The following is a 19,176-nucleotide window of genomic DNA, read 5'->3' on the forward strand; positions in this document are numbered from 1 at the left end:
TTTTAAAAAAAAAAAAAAACAAAATTGAAAAGCCTCTGGCAAGACTGACTTTGGAGTAAAGAAAAACATAACCATGATCAAGAATGTGGTGACATTACAGTACATTAAACAAAAAACAAAATAATTACGTCATGGATAATTTTCCCAGTAAGTTTTAAAATGAATGTTTATGTTTTCTCTTACATTTATGATATATGTCATTTTTTTTTTTTTTTTAAACAAAGTAGACTTCTCGGTTTATTTTTTGTATTTTTTAGGGAAAGGTCTACAGGGTGTTCAGGGTCTCCCTACTAGATCAGACTTACAGTTATCTGCCTGTTTACAGTCTCCCAAGAGCTGGGATTACAGTCGCGTACCACCATGCCCTGTCTAAAAGTTCAGAAGGATTTTTGTTTGTTTGTTTCTCAGGATGCCTTAAGGTCTGGTAAGGCATGAGGATCTGGGGATCAAACCACAGTATCCTGAGCCCGACTGCCTTCGATATATGGCATTTTTGAGGAGACTAGCTCTTGTAGAGCAGCAGGATTGTGTGTATCTTCATTATGAAGAGACAAGTAATGTCCTCTACTAATAGAACTCCCAGGGATGTGTTGTCACACATCATGTCAATGTTCTCACACATTATGTTTGTCAGTCGGGCAGGGAAAAGGTGTGAAAGGACAAGGGAGACGCTTGAGGTTAACTTGTCCCATTGGTGAATGGTCAGCATGCTCTTGACTCATGGATTCTAATTCTGTTCATGAGAGCCCTTTTTGTTTACTGTGTTCTTTTGCTGTCATCAATTTGTGAGCACTTTCTAAGTTCATGAGATGTTTCTGGCTGTTGCTGTGTGCTTTCTCCAGCCAGGGACTCGAGCCTTTACTATGAAGAAAGGGCTTCTTGATGAATGGTGGAGAGGTTAGTAGCTCTCGCCTGCGTGCCTGCTTGGGTGGCTTTGTCTCTAACAGGGATACCTGCACGCCCATGTTTACACAGTGCAGTCCACAATACCTGCATCTTAGAAGTGGCCTCTGTCCACACACTGAGGAATCAATACAGAACATGTGGTATTTATACACAATGAGGACTCTCAATAAGATAAATTTGTCATTTGTATGAAGACATAAAACTTGAGCCCTCAATGAAGTAAAATAAACCAGATGCATAAGCTTAAATATTGCATGGTTACCTTACATGAGAAATCTGAAGTATAAATAAAAAGCAAAATAAGGGGGCCTGCCCCGTAGCTCAGTTCTTTAAGTGGCTGCTTCAACAAAACAGTCAGGCTCAGGTTGCTGGGGTTCGAGCCCCACAACTCAAGCCAGCCAGACCTGCCCTGAAAAAAAAAAAAAAAAAAAGGAAAATAAAAGATAGTGGAACACAGCACCTGCCTGACAAGCACTGGGGACCTTGAGGTGCTTTCAGACCACTGATTTTAGTATCTTTTTAGGATTGACTATTTTCAACTACAAAGGTCAGTTTTCTTAAATAGAAAGTGATGAAAAGACTGAGTATAGTTTATAATAGCAAAGTCTTGGAAGCAGTCCAGTCACCTCACCCATCAGTAGAAGAATGGATAAGTGTGTTTTTTAATACAGTGGAATACTACTTTGCCGTAAAGAAGGATAAACTTGAGGCATTTCTAGGTAAATAAATGAAAAGACCTTACTTTTAAGTGAAATAGATCTGACACACGTTTATTACATTGTTTCTCTAATGTGAGACACTGAAAGGGAAAATAAGGACCAAAATATATACTAGAGAGGATGAATTAGGAAAAAAAAATGTTTAGACAGGAAGCAGAACTAAAGAGGGGAAAAGGGAAAAAGAAAGAATGAAAATAGTTTTTGTAAATGAGGAAAGGATTTAGAGGGTAGGGGAATAGGAAAGGAGGATCAATGTTAATCATGTTCAGGTACACATTACCTGTGATGAATGTTAATCATTATGTGTATTTAAATTATACCAATAAAATTAATTTTAAAAAGTTTTAAAAATCCTGAGTATGTTGACATTTAATTGCTTGTGCTCATATTGGGTAGAACATATTTGGTGTCTCTTCAAATACTGAGTATAAATATTGATAACGAAATTCAGATTTGCTTTCAGATACTGCAGAAAATGAAACAGAAAGTAACTTTCCTAGGAGTATCTAAATGTGGGCAGGTTGTTACAGTTCACTAGTTGGTGCATGTAATGATTGGTGTCATTTTGCCTTCTAGCTTTACAGAAAAGACGATACCCAGTGTTATTATCTCACATCGTTACAAAGCACAAGATACTCCAGCCCGGAAGACATTTGAGCAGGCTCTGACTGGAGCATTCATGTCTGCTGTTATCAAGGATCTGCGGCCCAGTGCTTTGCCCTTTGTCGCTAGCTTGATTCGCCACTATACCATGGTGGCAGTGGCTCAGCAGTGTGGTGAGTGTGGGGATTGTTGTTGGAGGACATGGTTATTTCCCATCTTTATGTGCTTTAGAAACCTGGTCAGGATATCCAAGATACTTTGTTGTTTCAGAGAAGCAGAGTAGCTTGTAGATTTTTGGTGCTTTTTGGGGGGTTGAGTGGTAGTTGGGAATTGATTCCAGGGCTTTGCATAAAGCTACATCCCCGGCACATTTTGTACTTTTTATTTTGAACTAGATTCTTGTTAAGTCGCCCATCCTGGGTGCTGAACCAGCAATCCTCCTACCTCCACTTCCCAGAGTGCTGGAATTAGAGGAGAGTGCTACCATGTCTCTTGCCTTCCATCTGTGGTTGGCACTTTATTGACTTAAAAGTTATTTCTAAGTTTTAGAATTTTTAAATATACTCAGTGTAATCATCAGATGCTTTGTTGTGTGTGAGGAAAATGAAGGTGAGGTATGTATGGACATACTGCATGTAAAACTGAATGGTTTGAAGTCCACTCATTGCTGATCTTCTTACCTTAGGTTAGGGTATTTTTCAAGGCTGAGCTTGCTTCTGCTTAAGGTAGTTCTTGGTGGTGTTCCTCTTGCCTGGCATGGCCTCTTCTGCTCCTGATGGTGGGGTTTCAGATGTGCTGTTTCTATTCATTTCTAATCTGTTGCAGATGACGTTTTTATAAAATATTTGCGTCTCCTCTCAGACAGTTAGGCTGCAAACCACTCTTAAATAGCACTGCCCCAGCTTGTCCTCAGAAGCTTTTACTCTTCTATGTACTTTCCCAACTTTTTGGCCAGAACAGTACCATACAACTGAACAGCTAATTGTTTTTCAGTGATTCTTCTGTATGAACATTGTCTTTCTAGCAGAATTAACCCTGATAACCTCCATCTTGCATGGCCTTGGTAACCACCAGCTGCTAAATTTCAAGTTGCTGTGGCTAGCTATTCTCTGATGATATGTATTCACTGGTATACTTGGCTACTGTTGCTGTTATTATTTTTTTTTCTTTTCAAAGTTTTATTGATAAACATATAGCAATGAGAGAGTTTCAAATCAAATCGAGAGTACAGTTTCAACAAATAATACACTGTATATATTCTTCTTAGTGGTTAATTGCTGTACAAGATGCAGACTTGTGATCCTACTTACAAACACCATTAGAAAAAATCATTCTATTCATTAAGAGAATGCAACTATATATCTATCCCAACCACTTTGAATACACAGATACAAAATGGACATTCATAGTTATATCCCATTTTTTTAAAGTTCTGTGTTGAACATTATAGGTGTGTAAACTCAGCAAAATATTCTAAAAGAGTCCAGTAGCCCATAATAGCAATGGGTCTTCTGTTTAACTGGCAATGTCAGAAATTATTGACCTGAGTCCCCCACAGCTCAACATAACAACATGGCTTTACTTCCTATATTTCGTCTTCATACTTTTCTACTGGATGATTAAGACCAAGGTAAAGCAGGACCTGTGCAACAAGAGTTGTAGCTTTTTGGTCTGAGAAGGTCAGTGAAATGCCCTCAGGATTTATGCTGAGATCCTGTACCTCGGATTGTAGAGCCTTTGTCAGTGTCAGCCATGTGGATGAGTCACGGCCAATGCTTGGCCAATGTGCTCTCTGTGAAAGCCTGAGAGAGTGTCTTCTCCCCATGTGACTCTCCTTAGGCACACTCTATGTCATCGATCACTTTCCTCTTTGGCCCCATAATCTTCTTGATCAGAAAATTTGGAACACTACCGAGGTACATGATGTTACAGTACAAGTTCTCATATGTCCTGAGTCTTAATTGACCTTAGAAGGCTAGGGCCAAAATGTTGGCTTTCCTTGTAGCCCTCCTTTTTCTCTAATTTTGGTCTGCAAACTTAGGTTGTTAACCATCCAGAAGATGTTGCTATTATTATTATTACTAATTTTTGAGATGGGGTCATGTTAAGTTGCCCAGATGGGGCTTGAATTTGTGATTCTTCTACTTTAGTCTCCCAGAGAGCTAGAAGTACCACACCCAGTTACTATTGTTTTTACTGCTACTCATATGTTAGGAATGTGCAGAACAACCTATGGTCAATCCCAGTTCTGAATTCTTTTTTTGTTTTTGTTTTTTTTGTTTTTTTTTTTCCAGTTCTGAATTCTTAACCTCGGGGAAAATGAGGTAGTTTTGCAGTTTGAGGGCCAGGAATGATTATGGGGATGAAATTTCCTCATGTGCCTACTCTTCTTCCAGGTCCTTTCTTGTTGCCTTGCTACCAGGTGGGCAGCCAGCCCAGCACAGCCATGTTTCACAGTGAAGAGAATGGGTCAAAAGGAATGGATCCCTTGGTTCTTATTGATGCAATAGCTATCTGTATGGCCTATGAAGAAAAAGAACTTTGCAAGATTGGGGAAGTGGCCTTGGCAGTGATATTTGATGTTGCAAGCATTATCCTGGGCTCAAAGGAAAGGGTAAGGAGGAATGAGGAATGTCTTATGATACTAGGGGTGTTTGTACCTGTGTTTCTTCCAGTTTTAGAAACTGATAGTTTGAGAGTTGTGGTATCCTTAAGGCTTGTTTGCTTCTCTTGTCAGGCTTGCCAGCTTCCCCTCTTTTCCTACATTGTGGAGCGCTTGTGTGCCTGCTGCTATGAGCAGGCTTGGTATGCAAAACTGGGAGGTGTCGTATCCATTAAATTTCTCATGGAGCGGCTGCCTCTCACATGGGTTCTTCAAAACCAGCAGACCTTCCTGAAAGCACTCCTCTTTGTCATGATGGACTTAACTGGAGAGGTAGGTGGCTGTAAGGCTAACCCTGCTGCTTTCAAGTAGCTAGTTGTTCTGGAGAGCAGTTAGTCTGAGGCATTTCTGCAGTATGTGCTCCTCCCAGCAAGGAAATGCTAATGTTCAAGTTTCCTTACAGTGTCTTCAGTGTAGGGACAGCTCCAAACCTCTCTCTTCCATAGGCTGTTTCTGGGTACTGATTTGCTTGCTGTGGAGCAATCACAGACCAGAGTGCATGTGAAGGAAAGGGTGCTGCTTTTCATATACTACAGATTTCCACAGGTGTTTTATTCTTGTGGAACCATTTGCAGATCTAACACATACTGAAAGAACAGAGTGCATATCACCAGCTTAACTGCTTTGTAAACACCAGGATTATTTCTAGGTCATGTTTGGTGATTTAGGTACTAAGGTGCCAGGTGGGTGACATAAGATATAAAATAGTCTGTCTTATTGATGCAGCCAGTGTGAGGGGCAGGTGGGTATGGTTGGCAATATCACTGTCTTTTTAATTCTAAGACCTCCCTGATCTCCAGGTTTCCAATGGGGCAGTTGCCATGGCAAAGACCACACTGGAGCAGCTCCTCATGAGGTGTGCTACACCTCTAAAAGATGAGGAACGAGCTGAAGAGATTGTGGCAGCTCAGGAGAAGTCTTTTCATCATGTGACACATGATTTAGTTAGAGAAGTCACCTCTCCAAACTCCACTGTAAGGAAACAGGCAATGCATTCACTGCAGGTATTGGCGCAGGTCACTGGGAAGAGTGTGACAGTGATAATGGAACCCCATAAAGAGGTGAGAGTTCTGACACAGAACCAGGGTAATTTTTGTTTTTATCAAATTTGAGTTGTGAATACTTTATAATTTTGTGTTCCTGTCAAAAGTGTCTGTGCATGTTCTTTTGCTTCCTGTATTCAAATTTCGGTGTATATATTTTGGCAGTGTCACTAATTTGTGTCAAGAGAAAGAAGACTGATTTCCTGAATCTATGTAGTACTATACATACCAGTTTTGCTTTCTGTTTTGTTTTAATTAAGAGAGATCAGTCCGGAGTCTTAGGAACTAAATGTTTCTGACAGGCTTGTCCACAACTCAGTTCTAGCACCTGAAACATGTCCTGCGTGCCTCATTAAAAACTTCTACGATAACTATGCCTCTCGCAGTTTTCAGAGGGTGTGGAATATTGCCACAAAAGGCATTTAACAGAGGCAACTGATAAGCAGTGTTTTTCCCTGGCTTTTCCAGGTTCTCCAGGATATGGTCCCGCCCAAGAAACACTTGCTTCGACACCAGCCTGCCAATGCACAGATTGGCCTGATGGAAGGAAACACATTCTGTACCACACTGCAGCCCCGGCTCTTCACAATGGATCTTAACGTGGTGGAGCATAAGGTGTTCTACACAGAGGTAGGGGGGTGGTAGTGCGGAGTGGTGTGGATGGTGGTGTGTCTGCCAGCCTCTCTTTATACATGAAGACTGGTCAGGTAGAGTTCAAACAAGATTCAGGCAGTGGCACAGGTAACCAATTTTAGCCTGATACAGCTGAGAAGGAATCTAAGGAAGATCTGCTCCCCGGAGACGTTAAGCATAATGTTAAGATTTTCTGAGCCTTCAGTACTTTGCCAACTCTACAAGGAACTGTGCTCGAGCTTTGGTCCTTTAAAATTGTGTTTTAGACAATAAGACTGTATCTTTCTTTTTTAACCACTTCTAGCAGCTGGAACCCAAAATAGGGTGGCCCACAACAAGTGCCAGTCTGTTAAACTTCCTAATGGTTTAATGTGCCACGTACTGGTGAGGCACCATAAGTGCTCTTATTTACCTCTGACAGTGCCCTATGAGATATAGATGCTATTTCTTCCCATTGTGAAGATATGGTGTTTGTTTCTTAGCCAAAACCACAGAGCAAGTGAGCTGCAGACCTAAGTTTGTAACCAGGAATGCTTATTTCAGAGCACACTTCCCAATCACTGCACTGTCCAGCCATGCTCTCAATTTTGTTTATTGGATTTGACTTCCTGTTGACCCAAACACAGGCACGGGCACTTGACATCTTCTAAACATGTGTCATTGCAGACAGTGTAAAGGGATACTATGCAGTGATCAACAGAAATTAAACTGTAAGTATAGTCAGATTGAAAGCTTTAATTTAGTAATGATTTGGTAGTCCTGATTTGGACTTTTTACAGCATATGAGGTATGCTTTTGCAGAGACAGTGTAAACAGACCAAATTTCTAAAGAAATAAATTCTTTCTGGTTTGTACTGTCTGAATTTTCAACTGTGAAAGTTTACCTCTTAAGATTTTTTTGTTTTGAAATTCTTCAGTTTTCCTGGGACACATGGTCATTTAATTCATGGTTGCACTGTTATACCTTTGCCCTTGACTTGATTGAGAGTCAGGATCTTCTGGAAAGTGGGAGAGCAGCTTCCATTGTAGTTTTGGAGTCAGACGAATTATAACCTGCACCGAAAACTGTCCATAAATGTAGGACCAGAACCTTGTGGTGTAGAGAGCATGAAACTCTTCTCCAGATGTTCAGGATCTACTGGCTGCAACAGAACATGCAGGGGTCTCTGGAAAAGTATAGAAGCTCTTAAGTCCTTTCCTGGAAATTGAGGCTCAGTATACAGAGTAAGACCTGAGAATCTACTGTTTGATTTTTCAGGAGATCTTGACATGTGGTCATATTTAGGATACATAACAGATATATCTACACACACACATAACATTCGTACAAGGAGAGTATTATTGAACATTTTACAAGGACCTGGAAAAAGTGGTTTCCTCTGGGGAGTTGAGTGGGTTGGGTGGTTGCAAATAATTTTTACTATATATTCTTTACTTTTATACTATTTTCTACTGTTCTAAATCTTTTACCTGGTAGGAATCTTTAAGTGGAAAAAAAAAAAAAAGTATACCGGTTGTCTAAGATGTAAGTAAAGGGAAAAATACTGATAGATATATATTTTAAATATTAGATACCCATACATACATTTTAAATATTAGGTACACATACATATATTTTAAATATGAGATGCACATATGCTAGAACATCCAGGAATAGCCACAGGAATTTCCAGTGGTGGTCAGTTTCCTTCATTCATTACACATTTCTGTATTGGAAAAGAGAAAAAAATACATCCACCCAGATAATTGCATTATGGCCCATCTGTTTCTTGAGTGCTTACCTAGAGCATTGTGTAAGCAGCTCTAAACAAGGGGGAGACAGATCTACCATCATACAATTTGCAGTTAGATAAAAGGATACTCTATTTTAAGAAAAAAGCATATCAGGATGAATGAGAATGTATCTAATAATGTATTGACTAATGAGGTTCAGGAATTTTGTCTTAAAATAAGGAATTTTAGTCACACTGTGATACTTTGCAGAATTTGTGTTTAGTTTGTCCATTATTAATCATATTGCCATGTGAAGAGCAGATTGTTATGTTTTGCTGCTTGCAAAGTTGCTGTGACTTCCCAGGAGGAATGGTCTCACTTTGTTTCATCTTTTCTAGCTTTTGAATTTGTGTGAGGCTGAGGATTCAGCTTTAACCAAACTGCCCTGTTATAAAAGCCTTCCATCACTTGTGCCTTTACGGATTGCAGCACTAAGTAAGTTGCAGGGTATAAAAGACAAAGAAGACAGTGACTTTTGTTGTTACTGTCTAGTTTTTCTGGTGTTGAAAATACAGGATAAATAAAATTATTAAATATAATATCAGAAACTTTGTAGCCAGGCATGGTGGCACATGCTTAACATCCCAGCACTTAGGAGGTAGAAGGATCATGAGTTCAAGGCCAGCATGGTGTACATACCAAAACCCTGTTTCAAAAAGCAAAACCAGAGGTTATTACATTGTTATGAGATATTGTAAGATTGAGTACTTTGTTAAGATTTAGATGATTTTGTACTCTAGATTATTTTTTTCTTTTTTTTTTTGGTGGAACTGGGGATTGAATTCAGGCCCTTGCACTTGTCAGGCAAGCGCTTATTGTACTGAGCTCTCTCCCCGGCCCCTGTATTCTAGATTTTACTTGGTAATAAATGCTTTATGATTCTCTTTTAAGTATCAAGCATTCTGACTTAAAAGATTTATCATACTGACCTTACAGTGTAATTTCCATCAGAATCCAGATATTTAATAGGTATTCTACGGTCTAGACTTCATGACTCAAGCATTTGAGAATCCTGTAGTCTCTTTTCACTAAGAACTATATTGGTTAACAGAAAAATTGTGCCACTTAGGGAAATACACTAGATCAGTAATACTAAATGATCTTTTTATGTTCAATCAGTCATTTATTTATTTTAGTTAATACTTATATGGGTATTTTGAAGTTGTTTTTTTTTGTTGTTGTTGTATTATTTGGTTGGTTTTTGAGATAGTCTTGCTATTTATAATAGTTCAGGCTGACTCTGAACTCACTAGATAGTGCAGGCTGGCCTTGAACTTGTATCAGTTGTCCTGCTTTAGCTTCCCTAGTGCTGAGATTAGATGATTGGGTTTTTTGTTTGTATTTTTTTGATACTTACTAAAGGACATACTAAAATATTTACAGATCCCTCTTGAATTAGGTAGATAAGCCAAACAGCAGACTGTGATCCCCAGACGTGGGGATGAGGGCAGAGTGTTCAGTACAGCACAAGCCAAAGGGAGAGAGGGGTCCTCAGTTCTCTAGAATTGTCTTTGGTTGCCTGTCCTTTGACTCCATTTCTGTTAGCAAATATGAGTATGGATTTTGCTAGGTTGTCATCTCTGACTAACCTTGGATCGAGGCAAGTCCTCTTTCTTAAGAATATTTGCATTTTCAAAGACATGAAGCCTTTAAACCCCAGAGTTTGTCACTTGTGTAGTGGAGAGACTATGTTGTAGAGAGCCATGTGTGTTGCATCCCTGTGTTATCTGTAACTGGAAGTTCAGAGGCCACACCCTCTAATTCAGATAGGCCTGCCCTGGACAGCCATGTACTAACCTATGAGGATGTCTTGGAGGCAAGGGTATCTGCCGACTTATCTTGGCCTTTCAGGCAGAACACTGACCTCATTCCTAGATAACACTGAATATGTGGCTGGAGGACCATGCATTTTATTTTTGTTTTTGGCAGGAAAAAGGATTAGTGGTTCATATCAGTTGGTTCTTTTAAAGAAGAAAATTGTTTAGGTATTTTTCAGGTTAATAATAAAATTGTATCAATTTTTTCTCTATAAAGATGCACTTGCTGCCTGCAATTACCTGCCTCAGTCCAGGGAAAAAATCATTGCTGCACTCTTCAAAGCCCTTAATTCCACGAACAGTGAGCTCCAGGAGGCTGGAGAAGCCTGTATGAGAAAGGTGAGCTTGTCTGTGTGAAAGAGACACCTAGAAATCAGCTTGTTTTTGTATCACAGGCTAGATTCTGTTAAGTCTGTCTGCTTTGTAATCATACTGGATCTTTAAAAATGTTAAACAGTAAAGTTAACCCCTCATTTCATCAATGATTTCTAGAAGACAGCTACTTAGTACTGTTTTCCTAAGGGAAAAAACAAAACACTCGCTGCTAGAGATGACTATGAGTAAAGTATAAAGTGTTCACTGTTGATTATTTTTTTTTAACTTCTCTTTTTAATAGTTTTTAGAAGGTGCTACTATTGAAGTAGATCAAATTCATACACATATGAGGCCTTTGCTGATGATGCTGGGAGACTACCGAAGCTTAACGTTGAATGTTGTAAATCGTCTGACTTCTGTTACAAGGCTTTTTCCAAATTCCTTTAATGACAAATTTTGTGATCAGATGATGGTAAGCCAAATGGAACTAAACCAATTCTGTGATAAATTTGAGATGCTTGTACACCTGCAATCCCACCACTTGGGAGGCTGAGGCAGGAGGATTGCCAAATTTGAGACCATTCTGGGCAGATGTGAGTTTTTAAGCCCATCCTGAACTTTAATGAGCCCCTGTCTTTTAAAAAAAAATTTTTTTTTCTCCTTTTCTTTTTTGTGCTACTGGGGATTAAACCCCCATAATCTTTACATTGAGATTGCCTAATCTCCACACCTCAGCCTTTTTAACTTGAGACTGGATCTTGCTGTGTTACTCAAGCTGAGCTCATACTTGGAATCCTCCTGCCTCAACCTCCCAGAACGCTGGGATTACAAGCATGTGCCACCATGTACTGTTTACATTGTTTTTAAAATGAATAATGTATTCACATGGCTTACAATACAAAAGCTCAGAATGTCTCCTTGCCATCCCTCATCCCTGCCTCGCTTCTGCCCAGTACCTCCCCAAGGCATTCAGTGGTAGCATTGTCCTGTGTGTGAGTGTCTCTTTCTAGAAGTAATTGACATTCTTCCAGGAGACATGGGTATTTTTCTGTTTCCCACAATGTGGTTTTGCTTGTTTTTTTGGTTAATGCTTTATCATTTTAAATGATTATATAAGCCCATCCTTAACTTTAATGAGCAGATCCCTGGTTCTGCCCAAAAAATAAATAAATAGAAATAAATAAATAAATACATGCTCACCAAACAATTTAATCATACATTATGACAAATGTACATTTTCTTTCATGTTTATGCTTAATTGGCCTTTGACTGTTTAGACCTTTTGTGATAGTGGAGGTATTTTTTTCTCTTCTGCTATAACTAGAAGGTACGTAGATAAAGATTACATAGACATCTATGTGGAATAGATATATACCTGATATGTATATATGAAAACCACACAGGCTTTTACCTCAGAATCATTTGATATCTTCTTTTTTAATTTTAGGGAAAGGTCTACAGGGTGTACAGGGTCTCACTACTAGATCAGATTCATAGTGATCCACCTGTTTACAGCCTCCCAAAAGCTGGGATTACAGGCGTGCGCCACCATGCCCAGTCTCAATTGCCATTTCAGTGTGTCTTGGGGGTGGGGCCAGCATAGCAGGCCTGGTGATCGAATCCCTGGCCCCTGCGCCTGCTTGCCAGTGCTTTAATCCACTGAGCTATTTGGCTGGCCCTGATATGTTAATAATAGGTGATAACTGGAAAATAAACTATTTACTGGAATGAATTTTCTGAGTTGGAAAGTACTTTTCTTAAGCCTCAAAATATGTGCAGTGTACTTATATAGTTAATTTCCATGCTTGCAGATAGTGGTTCAAACAAATGAAGTTGAATTGCTGCCTAATCAGAGCACATCCAGTACACACTTCCCTTCTGTGTTCCAACTTCGGTGCTTTCTCTCTCTCTCTTTTTTTTTTAATTTAATTTTTTTTTAATATTTGAGACAGGGTTTCTGTAATTCAGGCTGGCTTGTAACTCACTATGTAGCACAGGCTAGCCTTGAACTCATAGTGATCCTTCTGCCTCAGCCTTTTCAGTGCTGGAATTACAGATATGTGCCACCACACCCAGCTTCAATTTTGGTGCTTTCATAGATGAGTTTGGGCATTTGTTCTCATGACTATTTGCTGTACTAGTTCTCTGTCACTGTCACTTCTTTGTGTGACTCCCTGAAGCCTCCTTTCTTTTCTAATCACACTTTTCACATCTCTGAACTAGCACTTCATTTAGGGAATATTGATGTCCAGACTTATTTTAATGCACTTTTAGGAGAACTGCTTCATAGTTTGTGGGTTCTGAGGCCAAGGATCTCTTTTTCTAAAACAAAGCACATGGCTTGTTCAGGGGGTTTTGTCCCCCCTTCATTGGCTCTCTTTTTTTTTTCTTCTTTTTTTTTTTTTTTTTTGCAGAACCAGGGATTGAACTCAGGCCTTTGCGCTTGCCAGGGAAGCGCTTATTCCACTGAGCCATCTCCACGGTGCCATTGGCTCTCTTAATGGTCCAAGATCCTCTTAAGAGCAGAGGATTAGTGCACTACAAAGAATGATTTAACTGCTATTTAGTATCTAGACATTTCCATTCAGCACCTACCTTAGCTGAGTATGGCTAGGTTCATAATATAGCTGGATTCACATTGTTTCTACGTTGATTTTGTTCATTTTTGTTTTGGGGGGTTTTGTGATACACAGTCTTGCTATATAGTTCAGGCTGGCATGAACTCGCTGTGTAGTCCAAGCTGACTTCAAACTTTTGGCAATCCTCTTGCCTCTGCTTCCCAAGTGCTGGGATTATAGCCCTGTGCTACCACACCTGGCTTTATTTCTACTTAGTGACACAGGTCTTGAATTAATCTGTGTCTGTTGTGCCATGCTGGGGACACAATAGCTGTTGATTAGCCTGATTTGCCATGTTCTTTAGAACGAAACTCAGTTGTTGATGGTGTCAAAAAGGAGAATATGTCTTTGCAGCGTTGACATTCATGAAAAACAGTTTTGAAAATTTTCCCTTTAAGAGTTTTATAGCTTTATTTCTTTTTAAATCTTTGTCAAATTTTTAATTCATCTTTGTACATGGTATAATGATCTGGGTTTGTTCTTTTATATACCATATCTAGTTCCTTTCTTATTTTGCACTGCTTGATCTTGTAGCATCTTCTGTGTTTAGTCATTGAATTAAAAATTGAAAATGATCTTGTATATCAGTGTCATTTTTTCCTTTGAGAAATGCAAAAGCAGAAAGAATGGTTGACATGGTTTAAACTTTGAGTTCTGTTACTAATTTATAGCTTTGTATAGATGTTTGTTCCAGTAAGATAACAAGTTTCATGAATTTATAGTCTGGTGGTTAATGTCCTTGAGAGAATTTATTAGTAAAATATTATTCTAGGACTGGACAGATCGCTCAGCAGACTAAAGTGACTGCTTAGGCAGAGCACAGGGGCTGGGGTTCGATCCCAGTACCACAAGCCATGCTGGTCCATCCCTGCCCACGAGGTTTGCTGAGACTTGATTGAGACTGAATGTGGTGTCACACACCTGTAATCCCAGCACTTGTGAGGCTGAAAACAGAAGGATCACTACGAGTCCGATCTACATAGTGAGACCCTGTAGACCCTGCACTAAAATATGTTAAAAGAAAAAAAAGTTCTAGTGTTCTGAAGAAGTGTGATTTTTATTTAATGCGTTTCTTGGCATTGATTGGTAACCATGCAGTGTGTAGGTGTTCCATGAAAACCTACTCTTTGGCTGCATGAGTTTGGGAAATAGACCTTGTGAAGTTTGACCAGGACTTTAGAGATACTGAAGGCTCAGGAAAGAGAAGAGTGTTTGGAGGTGTTAAAATCATTTTCTCTAAGCCTGTGTAGCATCATGGAATCCTAACTTTTTAACTTCCCAGAGGACATTAGTGCCTGCAGAAACTACCTCAGAGGGTTCAGGTCTCCCAGCAATATGGCACATGGATACAAAGTAAAAAGAGAAAAAGTTCTACAGATGAGAGCTTTAAGGATGACCCAGTGCTGTGGAACAAAAAGCCCGGAGTTGAAAACCTCACAGCTTTTATTGGTTTTAGACAGGGAGGTAGCTGGGAATCACAGCAGAGTGCTAGGGAAGAGAAACGTTGTAGGCATTGGCTGTAAGGAGAAAGTTATTCTGTAAGTACCAGGTACAAAGGCCCTTCAATTAGCAATGCAACCAGTGGATAGCTTGCTGTATGTGAAGTTGACACCTTTCTGCCAGGAAGGTATAATTCTTTTTGAGTCCCATGGCCTCAGTTGAAATGTTGTCTCATGTCTTAGTCTGAGCCTTGAGATTTCACAGGTTCTTGAGCCCCCCCATTCCAGCCATGGGTTGTGGGGGTAGTTTCTCGCCTGTATGCTGAAATGAGATACATTGGTTCCTGGGCCAGACCTAGCCAGTTAAGGGAACATCTGGTTCAATATAGCTAGCTCTGCATATCTCAGTGAAATAGGGTTGACAAAAAGGTCAGGGAAAGATGAAGGCTCAAGGGACTTCATTTTTCAAGAGAACGTAATTTGGTGGTCTGCCACAAGTGCCCTAAAAAGCTTTTCTAAACAATGAAAATTAAAAAAAAACCCCAAACACCCTTTGTTATTTGAATGCCCTTGTTAGGTAGTGTTTGAGTGCTTGTCTACTTGAATTTACCTAGTTGGAGCATTGTTACCACAAACCCAGATTAGCTATGGGCAGGGCTTTCTTCCCATGTGCTTGCTAAAAATGCAGTCTCACTACATACATAAAGATTACCCTCATTCTGTATAGGATTGACCTTCTGCCTGATGGCATCTATTTGTGCAGCCTCTGATCTAGAGGAATCTATACATGTATCACAGACCATTTCTCCTGGGCCCCATGTGCTACTGTTTCTTTGCTCCAGTGGCTTTTTCTCCTTTGGCTTTAGCACCCTTATCTCCTTTGCGTAGAGTGTACTTCTCCCACTTTGGGTCCATTTCCTGTCCCTGTTCAGACATCATAGCCTCCATGGGAACTGCCTTAACCCCAGCCCTTACCTGAGACTGCTTCCTGCTCTATTGGGAAGCTTATCATAACTGCGCTTTTGCACAGCATGCCCCTGGTGTTTTATCTTTTCATTTTACCTATTTCCCTGCTTGGCCACAGGCTTCTCCAGGATAGGAATGAGGTCTGCCAGCTCAGTTCTTGCTCCATCTCTAGCCTGGTACCTATCACATCACAGTATTCTCTGAAGAGTTGAGAAAATAGTCAACATGAAAGTGACAGGGCCTGGCACTGGAATGAGTAGGTTTCTAAAATTTTTCTGTTGTATTGATAAATTCAGTCTTTGTATTATCTATAGGGCTAGTTTAATGATCAAGGTGTTTAAATATAATGTGAGAACCACAGTTAAACAAATTTTATACATTAAAACATGGAAAATTAATGACAAGTTTCCACCATAGGGTAGTTAGTATTTGAAAGTAAAATGGCCGTCATGAAGAATTTGTCTTTTTTTTTTTTTTTTTTTTTTCTTCACAGCAACATCTGCGCAAGTGGATGGAAGTGGTGGTCATCACCCACAAAGGGGGCCAGCGGAGCGACGGAAACGTGAGTGACTCGCTTGTTTCTGGGAAGGCCACCCTGTAGTGCACTGCTGATATCACTGTTAATGGCAGAGCAGTGCCTTAATTAAATTGCTAGTGAGAAATGGTTTTATGTGATGATAGTCCATGTAAACTATTAAACATTTTATTTTATTAGAATTACATCATGCTTTTGTCTTAATGGCTAAACATTCCTTTTTAAGTTTCTTTAAAAATCTCCCTTCTGTTAAATATAATGTCTTTGTTGCAAATTCTGGAAAGCTTAAAATGTTAGTATTTCAATTTTATTAGTTTTGCTTTAAACAGTATTTTTTCTAGACTGTTCTTGGTAGTTGCTGTTTACATGGTGGTCTATATCTCACCTGTTGTTTCCATTGTTTTCTATCCTTCGGTCAGCAGTAGTCTATTTAATCATTATTGTCTGATAAAACCACCAAGACATTTTTTACGACTCGCAAGCACTAAGGAGAATGTAATAAAGGATCATCACATAAATACTAGCATGTATATTTTCTAGGCCTAAATTCCTCACCCAAATTATTTGCCAAAACTTAAAAAAGGTTAGCACTTGAAGCTAATTTATTTGGTTTGAAGAAAAACCACGCTAGTTAAATCTTTTTAAGTGTCTGATGTTTACCATTAAAGACTTACTCTCCTCAAAAAATGCATGCTGTTTTGAATCTAATATACTGTATATGTTAATTTTTCAAAGTATTTTTAAGTTAATGATGCCCTATCAGTGGAATGGTATCGTCTATACTTTCTTTGATGTCCAGTTACATTTTACAGTAGTGTCCCTGCTAGGGAATTCCTCATGGTTCTTTCAAGGCATAAATAATATGGCATTTTGTCTTTTCTTGTGCGTATTTGTTGGATGCTGTGTTTCATTCCAGCTTGTAATTTTTTTAATTATGCTTTGTTTTGATCATTCTGTATGACTATAGTTTTTGTATCTTTCCTGCTGCTTCTGATCAGCCAACTAAGCAGAACTAAACCAGGATTTTAAACTTTTAAAAGAAATTTTATGCTATTCACAACCTTGTGGACAACTTACTATTTACATATGCAAAAAAATCTTGGAGAAGTTGGTCATTTATATATGCAAAACAAAATTGGAAATCTTCACGGAAGAGAGCAGAGTGTATTGATAAAGCCTCTGGTCTTAGGAGTAGGTACAGCTGTCTCATCTCATAGAGATAGTTTTACTTTAAATTTTACATCCATTCTTAACAGTAAATGAGATAGTTCCCTGAAACACATAGTTAGTACTAGAATAACTACAATAACAAAACCTAGTGAGATTAATGACTTTTGTTGAACTGAAAAGATTCCATAAACTTTTGTAATATTTTTTTTTTTTTGTGGGTGGGAGTATAGTTCTGCAGATCAGGGCATGGGTTCTAGGAAGTTCTTGAGCTCCTCCTAAAATCTTTTGCATCATTCTGTGAAAAATCTAGACAACACTATATGCCAAGATGTTAACTGTGGGTCTGAAACTCAATCCATAGGATTTGGGGTTCAAAGGCAGAGAGCATGGCTGTGGTTCCATCACCCAATCCCAGGGATAGGACTGTGCTCTGCTCTTTAGCATTCCTTGTTTTTTTTTAAGGAATGTTGTACAGAATGGGCACTGGTTCTGAGTAGTTTATTTTTGTTTGGTAGAATTCCCAAATAATTTTGCTTAGTTAGATGCCATATTTTAAAATATGTAGTAGTAGTAGTAGTAGTAGTAGTAGCGGTAGAAGTAGAAGATAGATAAATAAATAGACAGACAGACAGACAGAATCTCCCCTGAAGGTCTCCATATTTAGATCAGTTTCCCCTTTGACGTTACAGCAGATGACATACGACCACCTATTAGAACAGTTCTGTACACACACAAGCACATGTTCAGGAACACACATGCAGCTAGTTTTATGTTTTATGAAGACTCCTTTGCTACATAAGATAATTCAGCTCTCTGGTGGGTGGTGTTGTGGTCTGGGGAGTGGGGCTTAGAGATGTGTGATTCGTGGGGCTATACAGCCTGGTTCTTTTCTGACTCTAGTTGGGAAAGTCCCCCCTCCCCCCGCTTTTAATGTCTTAGTACGTTACATAAAACATTGAATTATTTACTTCACAAAGTAAGTCTTAAAAATGTGTTTGAATCAAGAAGGTGTTACCATTTTTCCCCTTACACAAATCTTGAAACACTGTTTTTAACATTTGACTTAGGGAAGAAACACTGTTAGACTCTATCCCAAGGCCATGTTGACATCTGAGGGTAGAAGGTGTGCTTTTTGCTGCTGAGCATTTGTTAATTATTTGTGCTTTCTGATAACTGTGTCTTTACTGTCTTGTTAACCCCAATAACCCTTACTGTGTTTGAGTATATGGGAAGTTTTTATGTAAATGACATAAATAGAAAAAGATGATTTTCCTCCCCATCCTCAGGAAAGCATTTCAGAGTGCGGGAGATGTTCCTTGTCTCCATTCTGTCAGTTTGAGGTGAGAACAATCTATTAAAAGTCAGTTTATGACTTGCAATATGAAGAACACTTTATTTTTTATTTATTTTTTTCCTTTTACCTTTTTGTTGCTTTTTTTCATGCTGTAATTTTTGTTTTGGTTCAGCCTGCCATGGAAGGGGTAGAGGTGAGAATTTCAGTGGAGTTGCAGGAGGGGGTTGTTGTCGCATTTGGTTTTGCTGTGACTTGTTAGCTGTGTTGTGATTCTGTAGTGGACAAAGTGCCTTGTGCCTTTGAGTGCAGTGATTTGTATTGTCTGTCTGTGGCAGAGTTGTATTAGTATCATTGCTGTGAATTGTCTGGATACCACGCATGTTCTATATTAGAACATTTTAAGCAAGATTCAAGTTCCTTTGTTTTCCACATGTTAGAATTGCAGTATTTCAATGCTATTCTATATTGAATGGGTTTTTGCTACCATAACATTCATAAGAATTCATATATCTAGCACCCTCCTAAGACGAAATGCCACAAGGGTATATTATATCTTCTAGAAATGTGGAGGATTATGTATGTATTCTTGCACACTGTTGGCTTACTGACTGCCTTGAATTTAGAGCCTTTTTGTCCTGCTGCCTGCCACTCTCCTTCCTCTTATACACACACACACGCACACA

At 39.1% G+C, this 19,176-nt stretch overlaps 1 protein-coding gene across 1 annotated transcript in view; it reads left to right on the forward strand.

Annotated features, from left to right (window-relative positions):
- Trrap (transformation/transcription domain associated protein) overlaps positions 1–19,176 on the forward strand; it is a 161,216-nt gene that overhangs the window by 78,508 nt on the left and 63,532 nt on the right. The window contains exons 23-32 of the mRNA XM_023713378.1: positions 2,202–2,401; positions 4,625–4,842; positions 4,966–5,163; positions 5,691–5,951; positions 6,402–6,563; positions 8,678–8,774; positions 10,374–10,495; positions 10,773–10,943; positions 15,988–16,056; positions 18,486–18,539. Of these exons, the coding sequence (XP_023569146.1) occupies positions 2,202–2,401; positions 4,625–4,842; positions 4,966–5,163; positions 5,691–5,951; positions 6,402–6,563; positions 8,678–8,774; positions 10,374–10,495; positions 10,773–10,943; positions 15,988–16,056; positions 18,486–18,539 (1,552 nt within the window). The remainder of the gene's footprint in view (positions 1–2,201; positions 2,402–4,624; positions 4,843–4,965; positions 5,164–5,690; positions 5,952–6,401; positions 6,564–8,677; positions 8,775–10,373; positions 10,496–10,772; positions 10,944–15,987; positions 16,057–18,485; positions 18,540–19,176) is intronic.

Source organism: Octodon degus, unplaced genomic scaffold (assembly GCF_000260255.1).
Source record: "Octodon degus isolate 3935 unplaced genomic scaffold, OctDeg1.0 scaffold00031, whole genome shotgun sequence".
Lineage (NCBI taxonomy): Eukaryota > Metazoa > Chordata > Mammalia > Rodentia > Octodontidae > Octodon > Octodon degus.